Genomic DNA, 19,708 nt, shown 5'->3' with positions numbered 1-19,708 from the left:
TTATTAAGATAAAAAACAATTCTTTCAGTGCCAGACTAATTGTACCACGATGCACTACAGAGCGCCACAGGAAATCATTCCTGCCTGTGGCCATTAATCTATACAACTCCTCACTCTGAGTGGTGATGTGATGTTGTTGTATGTTATTACTATTATTATTATTATCATTATTATCATTATATAATACATCTCCTCATTCTGAGTGTACATGATGTTATATATTATTGTTGGTAGTAGTGGTATTATTTGTATCATTATTATTATTATAATATGGTACAGCTCCTCACTCTGAGTGTACATGTTGTTATATATTTTTATTAGTAGTATTATTAGTAGTAATGATATTATTGTTATTATTAATATTATTATAAGACTCTGGACTCACCTGGTGCAGTAATTTACCTCTGTGTAATAATTTGTAATAATAATTTTTAATACATCTTTTTTTATTCATACTTTTATATATTTATATTTTACTTTGTGTTTGAAGTTTATTCTTATTCTTTTGGAGCTGTGTGTAACAAAAAGCAATTTCCCCCTGGGGATTATTAAAGTAATTCTGATTCTGATTTCCTTGGGCAGGTAACAAATTATGTCCTTCCCAAACATAAAGTGCAAAACTGTCTTCTTCAGGTTTTATTGATCTTCAGAGAGCCAGTCAATGAAAGGGTGTATGAGGATATAGAATTAAATAATATATATAATTATGGATCACAAAGTATAGTGCATTCAAAGTATACGTTAAAGTAAGAAGTTATTTATAACATCTTTAAAATCCACTAATACATAAACTAATCCCCAAATAATTATCCATAATACAACAAACCTTTATTACTTACACAAAAAGCTCTGATCTGAATAAAGCCTGTAAAGACTTAACCTAAGAGCACAATATAAACTGGTTAAATTCTAAAAATGGCACACCAGACTTGGGAGTTGATGGTTTTTTAATCAGATGTAAAAGATGGAGACAGTAAAAAAAGTACATCCTTAGCGAACCAATATACATGTTACAACAATATACATATACATGGTCTATATACAGCATGTCAGTAACTTTCCACTCATCATTTACAGTCACGTACCTTTACTGAACTTTTCATGCATCCAACCTGCCCTCAGCCCACAGACAGGTCCTTTTGTTCTTTACATGGCACTGTTGACTCAATCACACAACCACAGGTTCTTCTTTTTCAGCAACACATGGTTACATGGTTTACCCAATCAAAGGCAAGAATTTAGATGTTTCAAAGACAGATAACATTCATGATTAATCTATATTTAAAGATGGGTAGATTTTTGTTGGTGTGACATTTCTATACATGCAGTCACCTCATTCAAACAGACTACATTTGAAGTATACAGTATAGTTAATTCCTATAGGTTTCCCTCTCTTCCTCCTCGTAGTTTTTCACCCCCAAATGGGTTGAGCTGAATGTTACCAAAAGGGACACAAAATGGCTGCAAATGACGTCAAGTGGAATGTAAGATTTTTCGACCTCCCGCCCTAAAATTATTACTCATACAGGCATGCACACAAACACAATAACATTAATATATACAGTACATGGGCCCGTTTCTATGCTTAACATTTCTACACGTACCCAGGGAGAATAGTTTGTGCTTAAAACAAAGTCACACAAATACTGACTGTGGAGCATCTCACTCATTTGCAAGTTTAACTGAACTGTCCGTAACAGCAGGGAAGTAGCCCAGGTCTGATGTTACTTTTCTAAAAGGTGCTCCATTTTAGGGTTGATGAATGAAAAGCCGGAGAACGCCGCCTGGTCCATGGAATCTATGAAGTTCTTGTCGCTGTAGGAGAGACGAGGCTTCTCGCTGAGGAACTCCCGATCGAAGTTGCTGCAGTCATTCGGTGCTTTCTGCAAATGACAATAAACTTATTTCAGCAAAGCGATAAAACAGAGGATCGTCACATATTACAGGCACATAAAAACACAGCACAGATCCATATTCTGTCATAGTCAAATCCTCAGTGATTTATGTGTGGGACATACCACTTTGGGTTTGAAGGGGGGTTCAATCTCTCGCCTCTCCAAGGCCTGCCAGTTAATGGTCTTGAAGAAGGGGTGTGCGCGGATGTTACCCACAATTCCTAGCCTGCGAGTGGGGTCTCTCTCGAACAACTGCGGGAAAATAAGGGTGAGTTAGGAATGTGCACCACTACATCTCAAAATGTCTCCATTTCAGCTCCTTAATTGATTTATAGATTCAACTGGATTTTAATATATTTGGACATTTGATCCAAGAGCCGTATGTCATCCTGTAGAGGAGCATGTGATGCTTAAGATCAACCCGCAAAATAATCAAACATGGAAGAACCAGACTTTCCCTCAGGTAGAAATTGTCTTCTATTACAGATGTGCTGTATTTTGTATAAAAGTTATAGTTCAGACCCGCTCCAGCAGGTCCTTGGCCTCCTTGTTGATCCAGCGGGGATAGTGGGGAGTGTCCATTCGGATGGACTCAAACAGCTCGTCCTCATCGTCTCCATGAAAAGGCGACTGACCGACCAGCATTTCATACAGCAACACCCCGAACGACCACCAGTCAACAGAGAATGAGTATTTCTGTCCCAGCAGGATCTGAGTTAAAACACGGTGTATTGAATAAGAATTATTCTCGACAGACACTGACACTTGTTTACGTGCAGAATGATGAACGCACACCAGCTGTAGATTTGAATATTTCAGAGCAACAAAGCGTCTCTGTGTATGAAACACTATACCTCTGGAGCAATATAGTCAGGGGTACCACAGAAAGTTGTAGCACGATTCTCGCCAAACACGTTCTCCTTGCACATGCCAAAGTCGGCGATCTTTATGTGTCCCTCATGATCCAGCATCACGTTGTCTAACTTTAGATCTCTGGAATCAAAACAATCACAGCAGGATTGGAAGTAAACATGAGTGGCTCTGAAGATGATAAAAGAATGTGATTCTGTAACTGTTTAATTTTGTGTTTATAAGACCTAAGACCATTCCACTTCATGTTTGCATGATTGGATGAACTTTTAAAGGATTAAATATGTGACAAAAAGTGCCTAAGAAGTTCTGCCAGCTGGACTATGTAATCTCTAACACTCACTGCCTTAAAAGTTTGTAAGCAAGAACTTCACTTACAAAATGTTTAAGGAGCTACACTAGTGGTTATACATGTTTAATTATGAGTTAAATTTACTTACGTCTTTCATATTTCTAACATGTTTAAATTTAAGCTTTTTTCTTTCCAGGCAGCGAATGTTTCAGTTCATTTATGCCAAATCAAAATCTTGCAGATCTCGCTGAGATCTGAAACTTGCTTTGAAACTTGTAATCCATCAAAGTGAATATCCAGTCCACTGCTTGTGTGTTAATTATGAGAAAGCAAGTGTACTATAACTGAGATTTCCAAGTTGTCTTTTTTACTGCACGAAATGGACAAAGTAGCATCTTCCTCTTCACAAAATATGCGTTTTATTGTTCTGCTTCTGAGTTTGAATTTTCAGACTCACAGAGACAGCTTTCTTAACAGTCTATGCTAACAACTGCATTACCACACAATGCTGGTGAAACTTTCAGAAGAGAAAAAAAAATGTGTCAAAATGTGTGGGATTATCTAACCGAGCAAGTTTAGAGTATCTGCAAGTTCATTCTCACATTGCATTTGCAACTGAACTGAAATCAACACTCTTATGGAAGATAGGAAAATAATCCAAAATGGTCAGCTGTGATGTAAAGAATGTTTCATTTTAAGTTTATGGCTGAAAAAAAAAATGGACCAGTATGAGTGTATATACTGTACATCCACATATTTCTCTCTGACCTGTAGATAATCCCTTTGGTATGTAGGAACTGAAGACCGCAGATGATCTCAGCAGAGTAGAACCTGGGAGGACAAACATGGCAGAGACGGACAGATATCAAGTACTTATCACATGGGGGGGGTGCTACAGGTCCATGCTGTAGCTATCTCGCTACTGAGTTGGCAGCTGACGACTGGTGTCACTGCAGACTCATTTCAGTGTACAGCTGAATTATTGAGCAGGACATTTGTATGGAGTAGGAGACAGGTGAATAACGCTCTCATAACTTGAAACCTGAGAGCAGCCGTGGGCCGAAAGATTAGCCTATCTCTGACCTGCTTCTCTTGTCATCTGTGTCAGGTGAAACGATTGAGCCCTGAGAGGAGATAGAGTAGCCTCCGCTCAAACCCAATAACTGGCCGCTCTTTGTAAGTGACCAACTGACAAGGACTGAATAGGCTGTCAGGTTTTATCTATTGCTCATCTCTCATTTAAAACTCGTACAAATATACCTTACATGAAGGTGCACACTTATGTGTGCACGCATATCCAAACCTGCTCTGCAAACAAAACACAAAACAGAATGTAAAATGAAGTCTAGATACATGTAAGTAAGTCTGACTCTGCTATGTGAGGAATGTTGAGGAGTTGGACTAGACTCTCTACAGCACCAGGTCAACAGGTTAGCATTAGCCACTGAAAAAACAGGGCCTTTGTGCTGGTAAAGAGGTCACTGGAAACTCTGCAGTTCATTTGGTGCCTTAGGAAAAATATTGCATAACCAACTCCAGGGGATACTTTCCATCCCACTGTGACAACTTCTGCAGCAACACACAGGCATATTTATAATATTTAAACATAAATGTAAACAAACATGCACATGTAAAGATGCGTGCATTGTGTGATAATCAAACAGCCCACTCTCTTTTTTCCTCATTCACTGAGTGTAAATTATCCCTCCAAGCTGAATACAGTCACTGAGTGAGGAGGATTTTAGCGGATGCCAACACAAGATCAGGTGTCTCTGTCTTAGTAGAGAATTACTCCTGTCATCTCATGAGTCCCAGACGCAGCCACCAGTTTAACTACAGGAACCGCAACCACATTTAAAGAATGACAGTGTTCATGCTCTCATAATGTGACACCTGCTTTTTAAAACCCACCAGTATGTTAAACATTAACACGAGTGTATACAAAATATAACTGTAAATGCATTTATAGTCTTGACATTCTTCACCATATAGAGGTAGCTTTCACAATAATGAAGTCTATTGTACTGTATCTTTGGTTTCCACTGATACCTTTTTGCTTCACCTTTAAGGTACATTTCTGCTCTACGTTTATGCATTTTGCACCCAAGTTTGTGACCATTACAGCATAAAAGACCTTATTTGTCATGTAATTAAAACTTGAACATCTACAACTCCATCTCGTGAGGAAGACTGTGATACTATCAAAAAAGCTCCAGAGGAGTTGCTAATGGTTCTGACAGTCTACTAAAGAAACACTGTCCTATTTAAAGGTGAAATGATGTGAATGCTGAACTAAACTAAATCAGCTTCAAAGCGCAAATTTACAAAAACAAAACACACATAAATAATCATTAATCCTTTATGTAATGCCTTGAAGCTTGATTTGTGTGCTTGTAAATGTGAGACTTTTTAAAACTTGAGTTGGCGGTGGCCCAGGTGCCGCCAAGCTGTACACTTCATAACACTCTGTTTTACCAGTGTGCCATTGTTTTTTTTCTGGAGGGATTCCCACAGAGTGATTAGTAGAGAGGTGGGTGGTAGTAACTGATACCTCCACATAAAAACAGCACACAGGCACCAAGAGCTGCTTGCTCCTTACAAGGCCGGTCTGTTAGAAAGCAGCAGCTAATGGACGCCAGCCCATCAGGGTTCAGTATCATGTAAAAGAAAATAAAAACCCATAATGGGGAAGAGACAAAGGGAAGTGAGAGCAAAACATAAGCTCTTCTTTAGGAGTGTCTGCCCTCCATCAGATCATTGGTTCGGTATGTGTGAGTCTTTGCTCAGCTGCAGGAGCACGAGAGCACCGAGTAATGATGGCAAGTAGTTTCTGTATGTTGTTACGTCTGTGTGACAGATGTGACTCACGTGGTTCTGTAGAGTTCAAAGCGCCCTTTCTCCTGAATATGAAACATCAAGTCTCCTCCATTCAGATACTCCATCACGAAGAACAGATGCTCCTGTTGACAAGTTTTACTTTGAGGGCGCAATTCCAACCAATGATGTAGAGTAGGGGTAAAAAGAACGAAGAACACGACTGAGGTGGTACCTTGGTCTGGAAGGTGGAGTAAAGGTGTGTGAGGAAGGGGTTTTCCCAGGCTAAAGCCAAGACTCTCTTCTCGACCATAGTACACTCCACATCGTCGTCCATCAGCACTACATCTTTCTTCAGAGCCTTCACTGCAAAGTACTCACCACGACCCTTCAGCTCTGCCAGGAGGACCTGTGAAGAGAAAAAGAAGAAAAGGAAGAGGAATCAATACATGGTACTTACTTGTTTTCTTGTTTAAACACCTTGTCCACAGCTCATAGTTCGATCACACCTAAAGTTTATGTTATCATTGCTATATGAGGCCTGAAGTTGCCACTGTGTTTATGACAAGTGTTGCTGATATGCTCACTGGTTATCCTCTCAATATTGGGTTGGGGTTTTTAAAGCAACAGTCTCACGTTTAAATCGTACTGATTTGGTTGTTTTGTACCTTGCCAAAGCTGCCTTTTCCCAACACCTTGTGGAAGATGAAGTTATCCACATTGATGCGGTTCAGATGGGTAATACGGGACTGAGGCCGTGGGCTGGACCCCTCCCAGAGTCTGCCATAGGGGGATCCATCTATTGAACAAATTACCACACATATTCACACAAATATTACCAAATTTAGTCACAAAATTATCTTAAACGCTGAACACTTTTGCATATTATTCAGAACTAATATTATCAGTACAGTGCCTGTACTGCCCACATGAATTTATGGTAGTAGATGTAAAACAATAACAGTCACTGACCATTAATATCCAGTCCAGCAAGCTTGTTAACTTCATCGTAGATTCCAATATCAGGCAGATTAGGCAGGTTTGGATCTGAACGGCGGGTGGACGATTTCTGATGAAATAGCAGATGCAACAGCAAAAATAAGCATGAAACAGCCAGACAAATAGTTTCCCAGCAATGGCTACCCATCTAGCTGTAGTATATCCAATGTGAACACATTTTGTCTGATTCTTAAACAATGATTGTGTGCTCTGACCGCCCCCTGCACTGCATACATTTAGACGCCTGTAAAAAGAGAACAAGGAAACTGGGGGTTCCACAACGAGCCCGTCCTTAAACACACCAGGACAAGAAGCTCAGGTTCCAATCCAGGTCAGGTGTCACACTCTCAACAACTCGTCACACAGACACACATACATAGTGGGGATTGGCCGCTTCACATTTAAGGGACACTTAAATGTGTTGCACTTTGTTTTGATAATCCATTGTTACTAATCTACGAACTATGAAGGGATTATAATGTGTCAGTAAACAATGGTCTGAGTGATACTGTGAAGAGCCCTCTACAGATATGATCTGTCTGGGTTAGGATTGGTTTAAGTGTTGGAATTCATGTTAGAAATTGGCCCCAATAAACTAGCTAGGATTGGGGTCAGGCCAAGATCGTGGTTAGGGTCAACAGAGATACTTTGTTGAAGACAGAGCAAAGTCATACACCAAATTTTTACAACTTTCAACACTGAGACACATTTCAGACCACTAATAGATAAGTCAGAGGTAATGTAATCAGGTGTCTGCAGTGTCTCAAAGAGTTGTATTATGATTTAATTAGATGATAGGATTAGGTGTTGAGTCAGTCTATTCGTAATACTTCACTTTGACTTCAGCTTGAATACTTCAAGACATTTGATTTGACCAAGCAGTGAAAGACTTGTGAGAGATCCCATGAACTCACCTGGCTGACTTGTGTAAGTGCTTCAGCTAGTAGTTTCTGGTTGATACCACAAAGGTTGGCTACTTTATCTTGACACTTGTGGTGGACATTCATGGCACAATCTACAAACAGAGCAAAAAAAGTCTGTTAAAGACATTAAAATACACTTATACTCCAACAATGAATCAATCATAACACTGCAGTGTATATGCACTATGCACTCTACCTTCACACTTGAGGCCTTGTTTGACAAGGCCCCACAGCAGACTTCCACAGTGGTCGCAGAAGGTGGGACTCATGTAGTTGTTGGTCTTGAAGCGGTGCGGCATGTCTATTTTAAAGCGCTCCTTCTGGAACTGTGGAGACAAGCAGGATTCATCATCTCCACGGATGAGCGGTAGCAAAGGAATCTCAATCAGTGGCCGGCGATACTTCACAGGCCTGCGCACCTGTCTCATCTTTTTCTGTTTTCTATTTGCTTTGTTTTCTGCTCTTCGTTTTTCCCTCTTTGAGCTTATACTGTCAGAAGCGACTACACTGCTGGATGAAAAGTTCAGGTCTGCCTCTACTGTGGAAACAGCTCTCTGAGAGGGCGGGTAGGTGTGCTTGATCATTCACATAACCATTATCTCAGTCAGGTGGTCTTTGGTCGTCTTTATTCACCAATATTGATGATCACTGAAAAGAGCACCTCATTGGATGTCGTCCCTGACTGCTATCTGTCTTTGATTTGAAATCTGACACAGCAACACCTGCCGGTTCAATAGCATTACCATCATTGTTCATACTGTTAAAGAGGGACACTGTAGTCCAACAGCAAAAAACAGAGTGTGAAAAGCCCACACTAAGCTGAAACTTGGAGACATATGGAGAACGCTCACAGTACATGGTGTACTGCACAAATATGTGATACTTACCACAGTATCCCGACTGTTGGCAGCAGTACCGGTACATCTGCCGATGATTTTGTCTATGCATTTCTTGTGGATGGCCGCATTGCATTCTGATAAAAAGCAAAGATAAAAGATAAAATATATAAAAAGATAGAAGAGATCAAAAAATGTGTATACAGTGATCCAGTATCTGAGCATATCTTACATAGCATACACTGGCCATATAGTAATGCTAACAAAAGAAATGTTCACATTTTTTTCACATTTCAAGTATTTTTATTCATGGTCATTTACACATTTTTAAATTTATACCACCTATGCATGGGCTTCTATTTCAAGTGTTGCACAAAGCAAAGGAGTTTTTGAAATTACTGTACACTTACGTCTGCATTTATAGCCTTGCTTGTTGAGTCCCCTGTGGGAGATAAAGGGAAGCAAACGGGTCAGTTTGTATCATTCAGTATTCAGTCATATTTAACAGCTACAGTGCATATATTGTTTATCAGTGTTTCTTTTTTCTACAAACTTCCTATGCAGTGAGATGAAAAATGGGCTTCAAAGCAAATTAGTGGGGATCTGTAGTCATCAAAGGAAAACATTATCACTGCCACAGATGCTAAAACTAAAAGGAAGGGCTGACTTCATTGGTTTTATCAATAGCATCATAAGCAAACAGTAAACGGTTAACTGACTTTGACACAAATTGGCCAGCTCAGATAGCGTTAAATGCTGCTAAATATCAGGAAATTCCTAAACACTTTTAATCTACCCATTTTGGTCTGCCTGATATTTCAGTTTATCTGATAGGTGGTTTATCAATTCTCTTTCAGCTGGCTTGAAGGTTTGCTTATGAGGTTGAAGTGAAGGCTAGACTGACCAAACAAACTCTCTGCACACGGAGCAGAAAGTGGGCTGCCTGAAGAACGTGGCGATGAACTCATGGTTCTTTATGAAGTGGATCTTGGCCTGCTTGATGGCCCCTCGTCTGCGGTTCAGGGTGGGGGCCTCTTCCTCCTTCGCAGCCTGTTTACTCTCTTCCAGACAAACAAAGAAACACACATCAGTCACCCCTCATCACTGCAATGGAAAAACAAAGGTCATTCTGTACACGCCACAAACTGATAACCTCAATGATAATCTATGGAGACCCACAGGAATTTCTCATGTGAATGCCTGCGAATGATGAGATTAAATTAGCAGGTAAAAACACTGACAAGTGGCTGAACAGTCTTTGTTTATATGGGGGTGGGGGAGTTTAAAAATGAAAGGAATGAAAATCATATAAGCTAGTTGCAGAGCGACAGATAAAGTTTTAAATAGTTTAAAAAGTGCTAAGGATGAGAGACAAATGTAGAAATAAATCTTCTCCCTTTTTCATACTATTCCTGTACTTTCCTACTCCACTCTATTTCTCAGTCAGCCTCTTATTGGGAGTGACAGGGTCCTACATGAACACAAAATGTCCTGTCAAAGTTAGAACAATTCTGGTTATTTCATGTGAGGGATTTGTTTTTGTTTGTGCTCTGATTTGCAAGCATGAGTGTGTCCAAGATAGAAAAAAGGAGACGCTAAAGCATTTCGGCATGTAGACATGGTCAAGACGATGTGCTGAAGTTCAAACCAAGCATTAGAATGAGGAAGAGAGGTGATTTAAGTGACTTTGAATGTGGCATAGTTATGGGTTTGAGTATTTCAGAAACTGCTGATCTACTGGGGTTTCCATATACAACCATCTCTAGGATTTACAGAGAATGGTCTGAAAAAGAGAAAATATCAAGCGGTCTGCAGCTCTCTGGGCATAAATGCCCTGTTGATGGCAGAGGTCAGGGGAGAATGGCCAGACTGGTTAGAGCTAACAGAAAGGGAACTCATGATAGCCCTCAGATGGGCTACAGCAGCAGAATTTATTAGGTTAACTTCCAACCTAATGAAGTGGTTGGGGATTTTATGTCGGTGCCACAATTTAGCAACACCTGAACCAGAAACTTATGACAATCACAGGTTTTCATCTGATGTCATCCCCTGCCAATCAAGTCTGGTCAAACTTCACCCATACTGTCCTGATGAAGCAGACCAGCTCTCAATAAATAATAAGGATGTTTTCTGAGTTGATTTTTTAAAATTAAATATCACATAAATATCTAATGTTATAGAGACATTCTTAGGCTTTATGACGCCATGGCAAATGTAAGACCAGAGAAATCAAAACAACCAGACAGCTTTAGAAAACTCCACAGATAACAGAACAGTCCTTAAATAAGGGCAGAGAACAGCTGAAAGTAGGGCAAGTTTCCATTTATTTTTTCCTTTACCTGTATCCCCTCCCTCCAGAAAATACTGCACTGCCATCATCACTTTCCCAGAGGGATGGAGGTCCACCTAAACACACACAAACACAGTCAGACACACAGACAGCCTGCAATATTGCTCTACAGGGACAGAGGACAACCTGTAATGTCCTACCCAGAATTCAGCGCGCCCGTTGGCTTTCTTGCAGCGCTCAGCAAGGACAGACACCCCAACAGTGACCTCAGCCAGCGGCTCCTCCGCTGTCTTCATCAGCAGTACCTCCAGCACACGACCCTCATAGATGTGCGCATCAAAACTGGCCTTCCAAGCAGGGTACATGGTGGGTTTCCGCTGCACCAGGGTCTTACCCCGTTCTTGTAAAAAAAAAGGTGGACAGGAAGACGAGAGAGAAACATATCGTTTTAAGTTTTCAAATGAAGGAAATAAGAAGGAAGAAACTGTTTTTTGATAGAGGTGACAGCTTCAGTAAAACACAGCGTGGTGTGGACCATCAAAGACTTTCTCACCAGTTGTCAAGGCCTCCTTCATCTTGATTGCACAGAAGGGCGGGTCGGCCAGAGGAGGCAGGACGCCCAAGTCGTACGAGTTAAAGGCGATCCTCAAGAAAGGAGCCATGGCGACGAGTACCAAGGTCACCTGCTGTCAGAGATGGAAAAACACAGTGTTAGCGTGGCGATCTTTATCTATAATGACATGTTCGTTACACACACAGCTACAAAATTATATCCAGGTTTTATATTGCATACATACACACAGCTGCATATTCTCATGCAGCAATACAGCCAGCTCACATGTAGGTATTAACATAAGTGCTATAGGTCTACATTAAATTGCATAATCTCTATGTACACTGTGAGACCAAACAGTATCAGAGAAAGAAGATAAGATAGTGCTCCTACAACGTCTGAGAAAAGGATTTGAAACATATTCCTGACACCGTCAGACATCTGCACCCACACACAGAAACAGTAGATGGCCGTGTCAGTGAGGGCAGAGAGACTGAACCACAAATTCTCACACAAATTGGAAATTTTTTTTGACTCTGGCTGCACCACAACTTTGCTTTTACTCCTGTACGTCTTTCTCACTTTGAGTCGTTTCTCCTCAGTCACACATGGAGGATAGAGACAAAACATCTCAACACCTCCATCAACAACACCTGTGTTTGTGTGGACGGACAGGTTTTTATATCTGATTTCAAAGCTGGTTGCTGGACGTAAAAGTAAATAAAACACAATTATTATATAACATTTATTTTGTATTTCACAAACATATATCTATATCTTATTATTATGTAATTTTCCAGGATGACAATTTTCATACCTGACTTAACTGGGGTAGTAAATTGAATACTTTAAGATTTTCCCACTGCTAGTAAGATAAATAGTTCAAAAACATCAGTTTGGGCTCTTGTGATGGGCAATTATTTGTTTCAATAGAGATTTTAATGACCTTAAGATTAAATAATAACAAAAAATCAATACATTACAAGATAATGAAAACTATTACATCGCTTGTCCATTAGAGGTGAAATACATACTGATAGTTACATATTTGTGAGAGATCAATATCACTCTAGATGCAGAGTACTAGCTGCTGCGTGCATGATTTACTGCTTGCGCAAGCTCACAAGTGCTACAGATGGAGCCACAACTTTTTCTGTAACAGCCTATGGGCACCGCTTCTATACCTGCGTTGCAAAAGGTGACACCCATTAATCTTATACGTTGGCAAGACACCTCAGTCACACACACGCTTGACTAACATACCTATTCTACTGATTCCACACATCTATGTACAAAATACAACCACATATGTGCTGGCATTTGTGCCTCTGCTTCTTCTTTGGTTCCTTCTCACTGTGCTTTCTTGACTGTGTAGTATCTGAAAAGGCTACAGCTGCAACAGTAGAGGTGTTTGCCTGTTACTACAAAGGCAGAGCGAGCCTCAACATGTCGCTAATCCAAATACAAGCATGCAGAGCACCAAAGTAGGCCTCCCTGGTATTCACAGTCCTAAACCCATAACCGCCCACACTGAGACCAGAAAAGTAAGAGACAGAAAAAAAACACAGGGAAAAGAAAGTATGCACAAAGAGGGGAGGGTGATGAACGACCATGTTCACTCACTCGCTGCTGCTGCTGCTGCTGCGAGCTGTGATGTCAGGGTTTTTGGAGTTAATCAATAGCAAGCCCACTGTGTGATTGAGGGCGGTAGTGATTGATTACCTAGCAAACTGTTCATGTGCAGTTTCGATTTGTCCCGTCTGTTGAATTCAGTAGTTATGTCCAATGCACCAGTATACTGTAACTTGAAAACTTCCACCCAACCTCATAATTATCATTTTTATAAAATCTACTTCCTGATACCTGCATTAAAGACCAACACAAGGGTGTGTCTGTGTGCAGGAGTAGCAAGTACTTTTACAATAAGGCTAAATTATGTTATTACAACTAGAATCTGGAGACTAGAGACTATGTAATCGCAAGAAAACAGACTGTGTTTGTGCAAGCAATAGAACACCATATCTTAGAATATAAGATAAGGAACTAATATGCTGGTATTGTATGAATAGTGTGTAACACAGTTGTGGTAGCTGCATTTGTAGCTTGAAGGTAATCCCCCGTGACGGAAAACAAGAGTTAAGTAAAATACACAAAAGCGGAGGGGGGCTTTTACAGTGATCTGCTACATGGATGTAATAACAACTTCAAACTGTTAAGGAACTCCTCTAAATGTCAAATTAGCAACCTAACCTGTCTGCATTCAACCACACTCATGTCCTCACATGTACCTCTTTGAGTTGCACACATGGTGACAGTGTAACTTCCTATGAACACATTGCGGTGCACAAGATGGTCAAAGATTCAAACACCGTACATAACATCAGGATGCTCACCAAGTACACGGTAGCTGTTACAGTGATTTACAACGCAACTGTGAGCTTGCAGTTACTTGAGCAGAGAGTCTGCAGTTAGTCAGAACATTTCATTTTCTTTTAGCAGCATTTCTTTCCGCCTCTGAAGGATGTGGTTTACTGTCAGTTGGCTGAACGCAGATGTTCGTGTGAGACAGACGACGCTTTGCAACCAGATTGTATTTATTACAAACAAATCAAGTGGTTTATTAAAAAAAAAAAAAAAAAAAAGATATTTCCTTGACTTGTCTGCATTCCTCCTCACGCCCGGTGTTACAACGTATTCTGTCACCCGTGAGATTCTATGACCTGGACTGGAATTCCATATTGCCACCATGGCAACACAACTGTTACTATAGCAGTGCTTAAATGGCTGTTAAAGTGCCCATAGTGCATTTAGGCAGGTTCACACATTTTGAGCAGAGGTCTGTTTGAGTCATTACACCTCATCTATAAATGTTTGATAAACTAGTCGTTTTCCCCATAGTTGACCGCGTAACGCTATAAAACCTGCCAGTTCACAGATTCCGTCGCACTAGTTCAGTCAAACTGCCTTCAAAACGAGGGGAAACAGCTCCAAAAAGTTGGTGGGGATTATTATTTCAGTCAAACCAGCTAGCTAGGCTAGGCAGTGATAACTGTGTTTTTGATAACCATATTAAAAGCGTTGTTACTGTAAATTAACGTTTTCATTTGAGAATTAGCTAACATTAGCGGTCACGGTTGAACGAGCTTGACGTTACAGTTTGTTTCCCCATAGATGAAAGACGAAAAAGTAACAGGAGGGGGTACGGCTTTATTTTTTGGTAACTTTCTGCAAACTCCAACTGTTAAACTCTGTGAAAACCCCGACCGAAAAACATGATTAAAGCAGCCTCACCTCGTCCTGCGACCTCGGTGCTGTTTGTTCACCGCAACAAGACGAAAGTTGATGTTTCTCTTCCTCTCGTTTTTTCGCTCTGTGATTCCGTCGATTGAGGAAGTGTGGCGCGCGCTCGCAGAGGCTCTCTCCGCAAGCTGTGACGTTTACCTGCCACACACACACGCACACACACAAAACACACACACACACACACACACACACACACACAAAACACACACACACACACACTGGTCTGTGCCCCAGTAGTTGCACAGCACCCAGTTGCCCTATTTTGAGGTCCTGTTAGTTATTGTTATAATGCATTTTTACACACCATGTTGGATATGATATGTTTCAGCAACAGGTGTAATTTTCCACTGAACCCCCCCTGGATGATTAACACGATGATTTGGGTTCATCACTGCAGACCTGTTGATCATCTGAGCTGGAAAAAAAAATACACAAGCAACCATAGATCAAACCAAGATCTGCAATGCTGGTGACTACGCCCTAGATTATCTACTGCAGCATAGCCTGGCATGTGGGGGAAGAGATGTTTTGTGTTTTTTTTTCTTTTCCACTTAAAATGTTTGTGTGGCAGGGGTTGGGGTCACGTGGGCTGCGGGGGTAGTTTAGAGATTTGAGCAAGGTTTTGGTGGTGAGGAGGTGGCACATTTGGCTCCTGCAGCCCAATGATCTTTTCTTGTCCTGAGCTAACACAAGCACTCTGAATTATCCATATCCTTTATTTATTTCCCTCCCTCACACACAGACCCCACACACATCCAAATATACGTGCGTGCAAATGAGCAAGCAGATAAATTCCTGCAGTCATGATTAAATATTTAGGTGCAGTTTACAAGTATTGGACTGAATGCTGTAAAGCCAAGTGAATGTAAAGTGAAACCTGTCAGGAACAGGCTGACAGGACACAGGTGTGTCAGCGCCCCCCCCCCCCTTCTCTCTCCTCTGAGGACTTACGTAACACACAGATTGTGACTCACGGTAGACACAGGAAGTCTACAGTGGAGATTAGGTGTGTGCACTAAAGATTTCATTGCCCGGCTGCTCCTTTCTGAGTCTGACAGATGCACATTTAAAGCTCAAGGAACCCTCTCCTTCTGTTCTCCCTCCAGCAAGCACACACACATACCCACTGTCATGAGCCACCCGTGGGATGTATAGGCTGTGGATGTTAAATTTAGCATACTGAGCCTGAAAAGAGCCAGATGAAGATCTGCATAGAGACTCCCAATCCATACAGCTTCCACACATATGGCCCTGCTGGGGTACAGTCAGGAGAAAGTTGCATTAATTGTACCCAACATCATTTGCTGTTAGGGTGTTTTAATATAACAATATTTAAATGAGATTTAGACTTAATTGTCCCAGAGGGATATTTGTTTTCACAGCCAGTCCAGCACAGAAACTCACAGACATAAACACAGCGTTGAGTTTGTTTTTGTCGCAGATGGTCAAGCATGATGAAGAAGCAGGGGGACCAGTACAACAGGATGGATTAAATGATGCTTTTCTAAGCAACAGCAACAGGAGTTGAGGGGGCAACAGACAGCACCCTGAGTTTACAGATCGTCTTTGCTGGGATCGTTTATGGATGGCAGTGATGTATTTATATGATTTTATTGAGGTCAGTACTATCCCAAGAGCTCCTAAAATAAATCTCAGTTGTTACAAGATGATTTCTTATGAATACTGGATACTTTTTCATCTTCAGGGCCCCTAAAATCATTTTAATGGAACAATCTTTACTTAAATCACTTCCAAAATATGTCAGTACTAAGATACTTACCCGTAATTAAGGTTGATAAAAGTAGACATTCATTGTCTAATGCGTAATGTTAATTTTAGGGGTTCAAATAAAAAAAGCAGGCAACCAACCATTTTTTCTAAATTTAGAGAGAGTTAAATACATTCAGAGTGAAAAGAGTGAAAAAATGTTTCCTGTATTTGCTATAATTTTCCCCAGACAACAAAATTTTTAGACAAAATGTAAAACTCGCACATATTTATACCCCTGCCACAATGCTATCCACTGATTAAAACAGTGCCACCTTCTTAAAGGACAAATGATGATGAGTGCAAAGTGTCCAGGTCAGGACAGGGTCAGAAGATAATAATACATTAGCCCTTTAGTCATCTAGCAATGTTTTAAGAGCAGTAAATCAAAAGTAATTCTGTGATAAAATAAAGGGAAGAGTCATCAGCAGGGATGCCAGTTAATTAATCTCTCTAGCGATGATGGTACTACAGCACGCACAGACTCTTAATTCACAGTTTCTTTATAAGATAACGTGTTGTTTTTTGTTTCCCTAAGGACAAATGGCATCCTAAAGGAATAATACAAAAGTCTTTGATATACATGCGTTTGCTGTCTTGCAGGGAATTAGATGAGACGAGTGATGTCACTGTCCAATCTGTCCATTTGAACAGTGAAGCCTCAGTGTAGTTTAGCATAAAGACAACAAACAAGGGTGCACAACCAGCCTGGCTCAGTCATCAGAGGTAACACAATCCACCTGCCAGCACTTATAACACATATTAATGAAGAATGTATCTCTGGATTGCTTAATCCGTACAAAAAGTAAGTAAGTGTAAAAACCACACTTCAGCTGGTGTTGTGTGCCGGACTATTTCTTAGACTGGAGCAGTGACTTCCTGGAGTCTACGCTGGTTGCCGAGCAACCGCTCCCATCCTAGATTAAACGAGCACGATGTAACACGTTAACGAGTGAGCTTTAGAGGTCCTAGTGGGCGGCTTTAGCTTCCCTTGGACAGAGTGAGGCTAGCCTAGCTGCTTTGCCCTGTTCCCAGCCTTTATGCTAAGCTAAGCTAACCTGCTGGTGGTGCTAGCCTCATGTTGGACACACAGATGTGAGAGTGGTATCAATCTTCTCATCTAATTCTCAGCACGAATGCTGTAAAGTGTATTTTACAAAATTTTGAAGTATTCCCTTAGATATAAAAGATAAAAACACCCTGACTATTCTTATCTTGGCTCAAAAGCAGACAGATTTTACATCTGCCGACATGTGTTTATACTTCTCTCTCTCTGCAGATAGTTGCTGATGACAGAATGGTCACATGAGTGCGGAGAGCACGATGCAGACACCATGTTTAGGCAACGGGGATAATAAATGTTTAGTCGGAGGTGCAGAGTGTGCTGAAGGCTGCGTGTTTCTCTCCTGTGTCCTGTTGAGGGAGAGTAGGCTATTTTAGTCTTCAGGGGAGGTGGAATAGGTGTAACATTGACTTGGCAGTGTAGGCTGCAAAGAGTTTGCAAAGTGGGACATAAGAGTGCGTCCCTCTATTCTTCCAGCCTCTCCACATCTTTTCTGTCTCTCTTTCTCTGAAGGGTGCCGAGAAACGCAAGACAAGGTGCAAACCCAGAAATGTCAAACCAATGTCGAGTGGACACAGATATTTTCACTTAAGTCCTATTTTTTTTGTCTTTTTATTTAAATCTCCGGCTATTATGTAATAACATCTTTCCTTTTCCCCTGAGGATCTGCTGCCCACACAACACAATGAAAGATGAGAAGGAATAATGTTGTAACTCACGACATCAACACAAACAGTGCAATGCCTTCTTGGGCTAAAACAGAAAATGGACAGAAAGTTAGTCAGTGTGAGTTTGTCATTAAAGCTCTCTGTCAGGAGTAAAGGAATTAATATAAATGAGGAAGTTCAGCTCAGGAAAATATTGCAGCTTTTTTGGCATCAGTTGTTAATGATTCCTGAGACTGAGCACATATAACAGAGCTGAATGCATCCAACCTTATTGAGTAGGCTGTGTGTGTATGATTGATTATTTGCTTCTCTTTGCATCGCTCCTGCCTGCAGCGATATGGAAGTAAGCTTGGATTATGACGCTATTGCTACCCAACTGTAAAGAAAAAGCTTTTCCACCATCAGCCCCACAGCAAGCTCTAATCATTTGTTTTGTGAAATTAAGTAGCACACAGAGGATCATTATAAGTGCAACTGGACATTTACTCGTTTACTCTTCTACAATTTCCTGTTTCTTGCTGCTTTGCTGCAGCATAAAAACATAAGCAGAAGTATGTTAAAAATACAGACATGAAAGCTGCGTTTTAAAAGCTGACAGAAAACACTTCTGCGTTCAGGTGGACTTGGTATTTTAACTCAGTTGTCCTCAACTCCTTTAGATTAGTTTTAAAATCAAGATGAAATCAAGTATATTTGACACTCTGCTTTTGTGCAATGAACTGAAACTCACATCCAATGAAGAGACGTTATTCCTGCAGAGGGATAGGATGATAAATAGTAAGAGAAACTGTCACTTGTAAGGGGTTTGTGTATTGTGTCATAATCAACAGCAGCAAAAGGAAAGGAAACACTGCTAAGATTTGGGAAATTTTAGAGGAGTAAAGCAACAGAGCAGGGAGAAAACAGAACTGGGGCTGAGAGGGAGAGCACAGTGATGAATGATCTGTCCTCTATATAGGACGAGGTGTCTGCAACTTTTCAGGAGCCCCAGAAAGCAAACTTTCAGCCTGATATTATTCTGGGTCAGGGAGCCTCAGGGGGAGACGAGAAGCAGAGCAGGCCTGGCCTTTCTTTGGCCGCACAGCACAGTGGTCTGTGTGTCACTCAGTCCCCGGTGTCTTCACAGGCAGCTCAAAGTGTGATCTGAAACGCTAGCCAGCCTGGTGGTTCATCAGAACAGGCCACACATGGACCGCATGTCAGTGCAGACAAGATAGGCTCATATAAAGGGTGCTACACGAGCAGCGCAAGCTGTTTGGCAGCATAGTGGCCGATGTTTCTGGTTTTAATGTATTTACCATCAGTAAGGACGCAGTGACAGGAAGTCAATAAACAGCCTGTTGTACTTTAATGTTCAGCCCAGTTGTCATTTAGTGGACAGGAAGAGGATAAAGAGAAAAAATACACACGTTTCCATCGTTAAAGCCGTCTTTAC

General features: G+C 40.9%; 1 protein-coding gene across 2 annotated transcripts; it reads right to left on the bottom strand.

Annotated features, from left to right (window-relative positions):
* Positions 1-928: 928 nt before the first annotated feature.
* prkcda (protein kinase C, delta a) lies at positions 929-14,853 on the bottom strand. Of its 2 annotated transcripts, none has more exons than XM_070850558.1 (18): positions 14,764-14,853; positions 11,473-11,605; positions 11,120-11,319; positions 10,969-11,035; positions 9,534-9,690; positions 9,040-9,071; positions 8,681-8,766; positions 7,990-8,119; positions 7,785-7,885; positions 6,844-6,940; positions 6,540-6,670; positions 6,107-6,280; positions 5,926-6,017; positions 3,826-3,888; positions 2,750-2,888; positions 2,418-2,606; positions 2,019-2,147; positions 929-1,883 (listed from the first exon to the last, which is right to left on the bottom strand). In XM_070850558.1, the coding sequence occupies exons 2-18, from the start codon at positions 11,579-11,581 to the stop codon at positions 1,725-1,727; spliced, it is 2,055 nt and encodes a 684-aa protein (XP_070706659.1). In that variant the 5' UTR covers positions 11,582-11,605; positions 14,764-14,853; the 3' UTR covers positions 929-1,724. The 2 variants fall into 2 exon arrangements, with proteins under 2 accessions (XP_070706659.1, XP_070706667.1); XM_070850566.1 differs by having other exon boundaries at positions 11,473-11,602.
* Positions 14,854-19,708: the final 4,855 nt, after the last annotated feature.

Source organism: Pempheris klunzingeri, chromosome 2 (assembly GCF_042242105.1).
Source record: "Pempheris klunzingeri isolate RE-2024b chromosome 2, fPemKlu1.hap1, whole genome shotgun sequence".
NCBI classification, from domain to species: domain Eukaryota; kingdom Metazoa; phylum Chordata; class Actinopteri; order Acropomatiformes; family Pempheridae; genus Pempheris; species Pempheris klunzingeri.
This window is presented reverse-complemented; position numbering and strand designations above follow the sequence as displayed.

Bases quoted from the DNA above. Each gene is read 5' to 3' on its own strand.
- prkcda (XM_070850558.1), bottom strand. From the start codon at position 11,581: ATGGCTCCTTTCTTGAGGATCGCCTTTAACTCGTACGACTTGGGCGTC. The intron at 11,320-11,472 runs GTGAGAAAGTCT...TTTTTTTACAAG, and splicing joins GAAGGAGGCCTTGACAACTG to AACGGGGTAAGACCCTGGTG. The intron at 2,607-2,749 runs GTATAGTGTTTC...GTTTTAACTCAG, and splicing joins CTGACTATATTGCTCCAGAG to ATCCTGCTGGGACAGAAATA.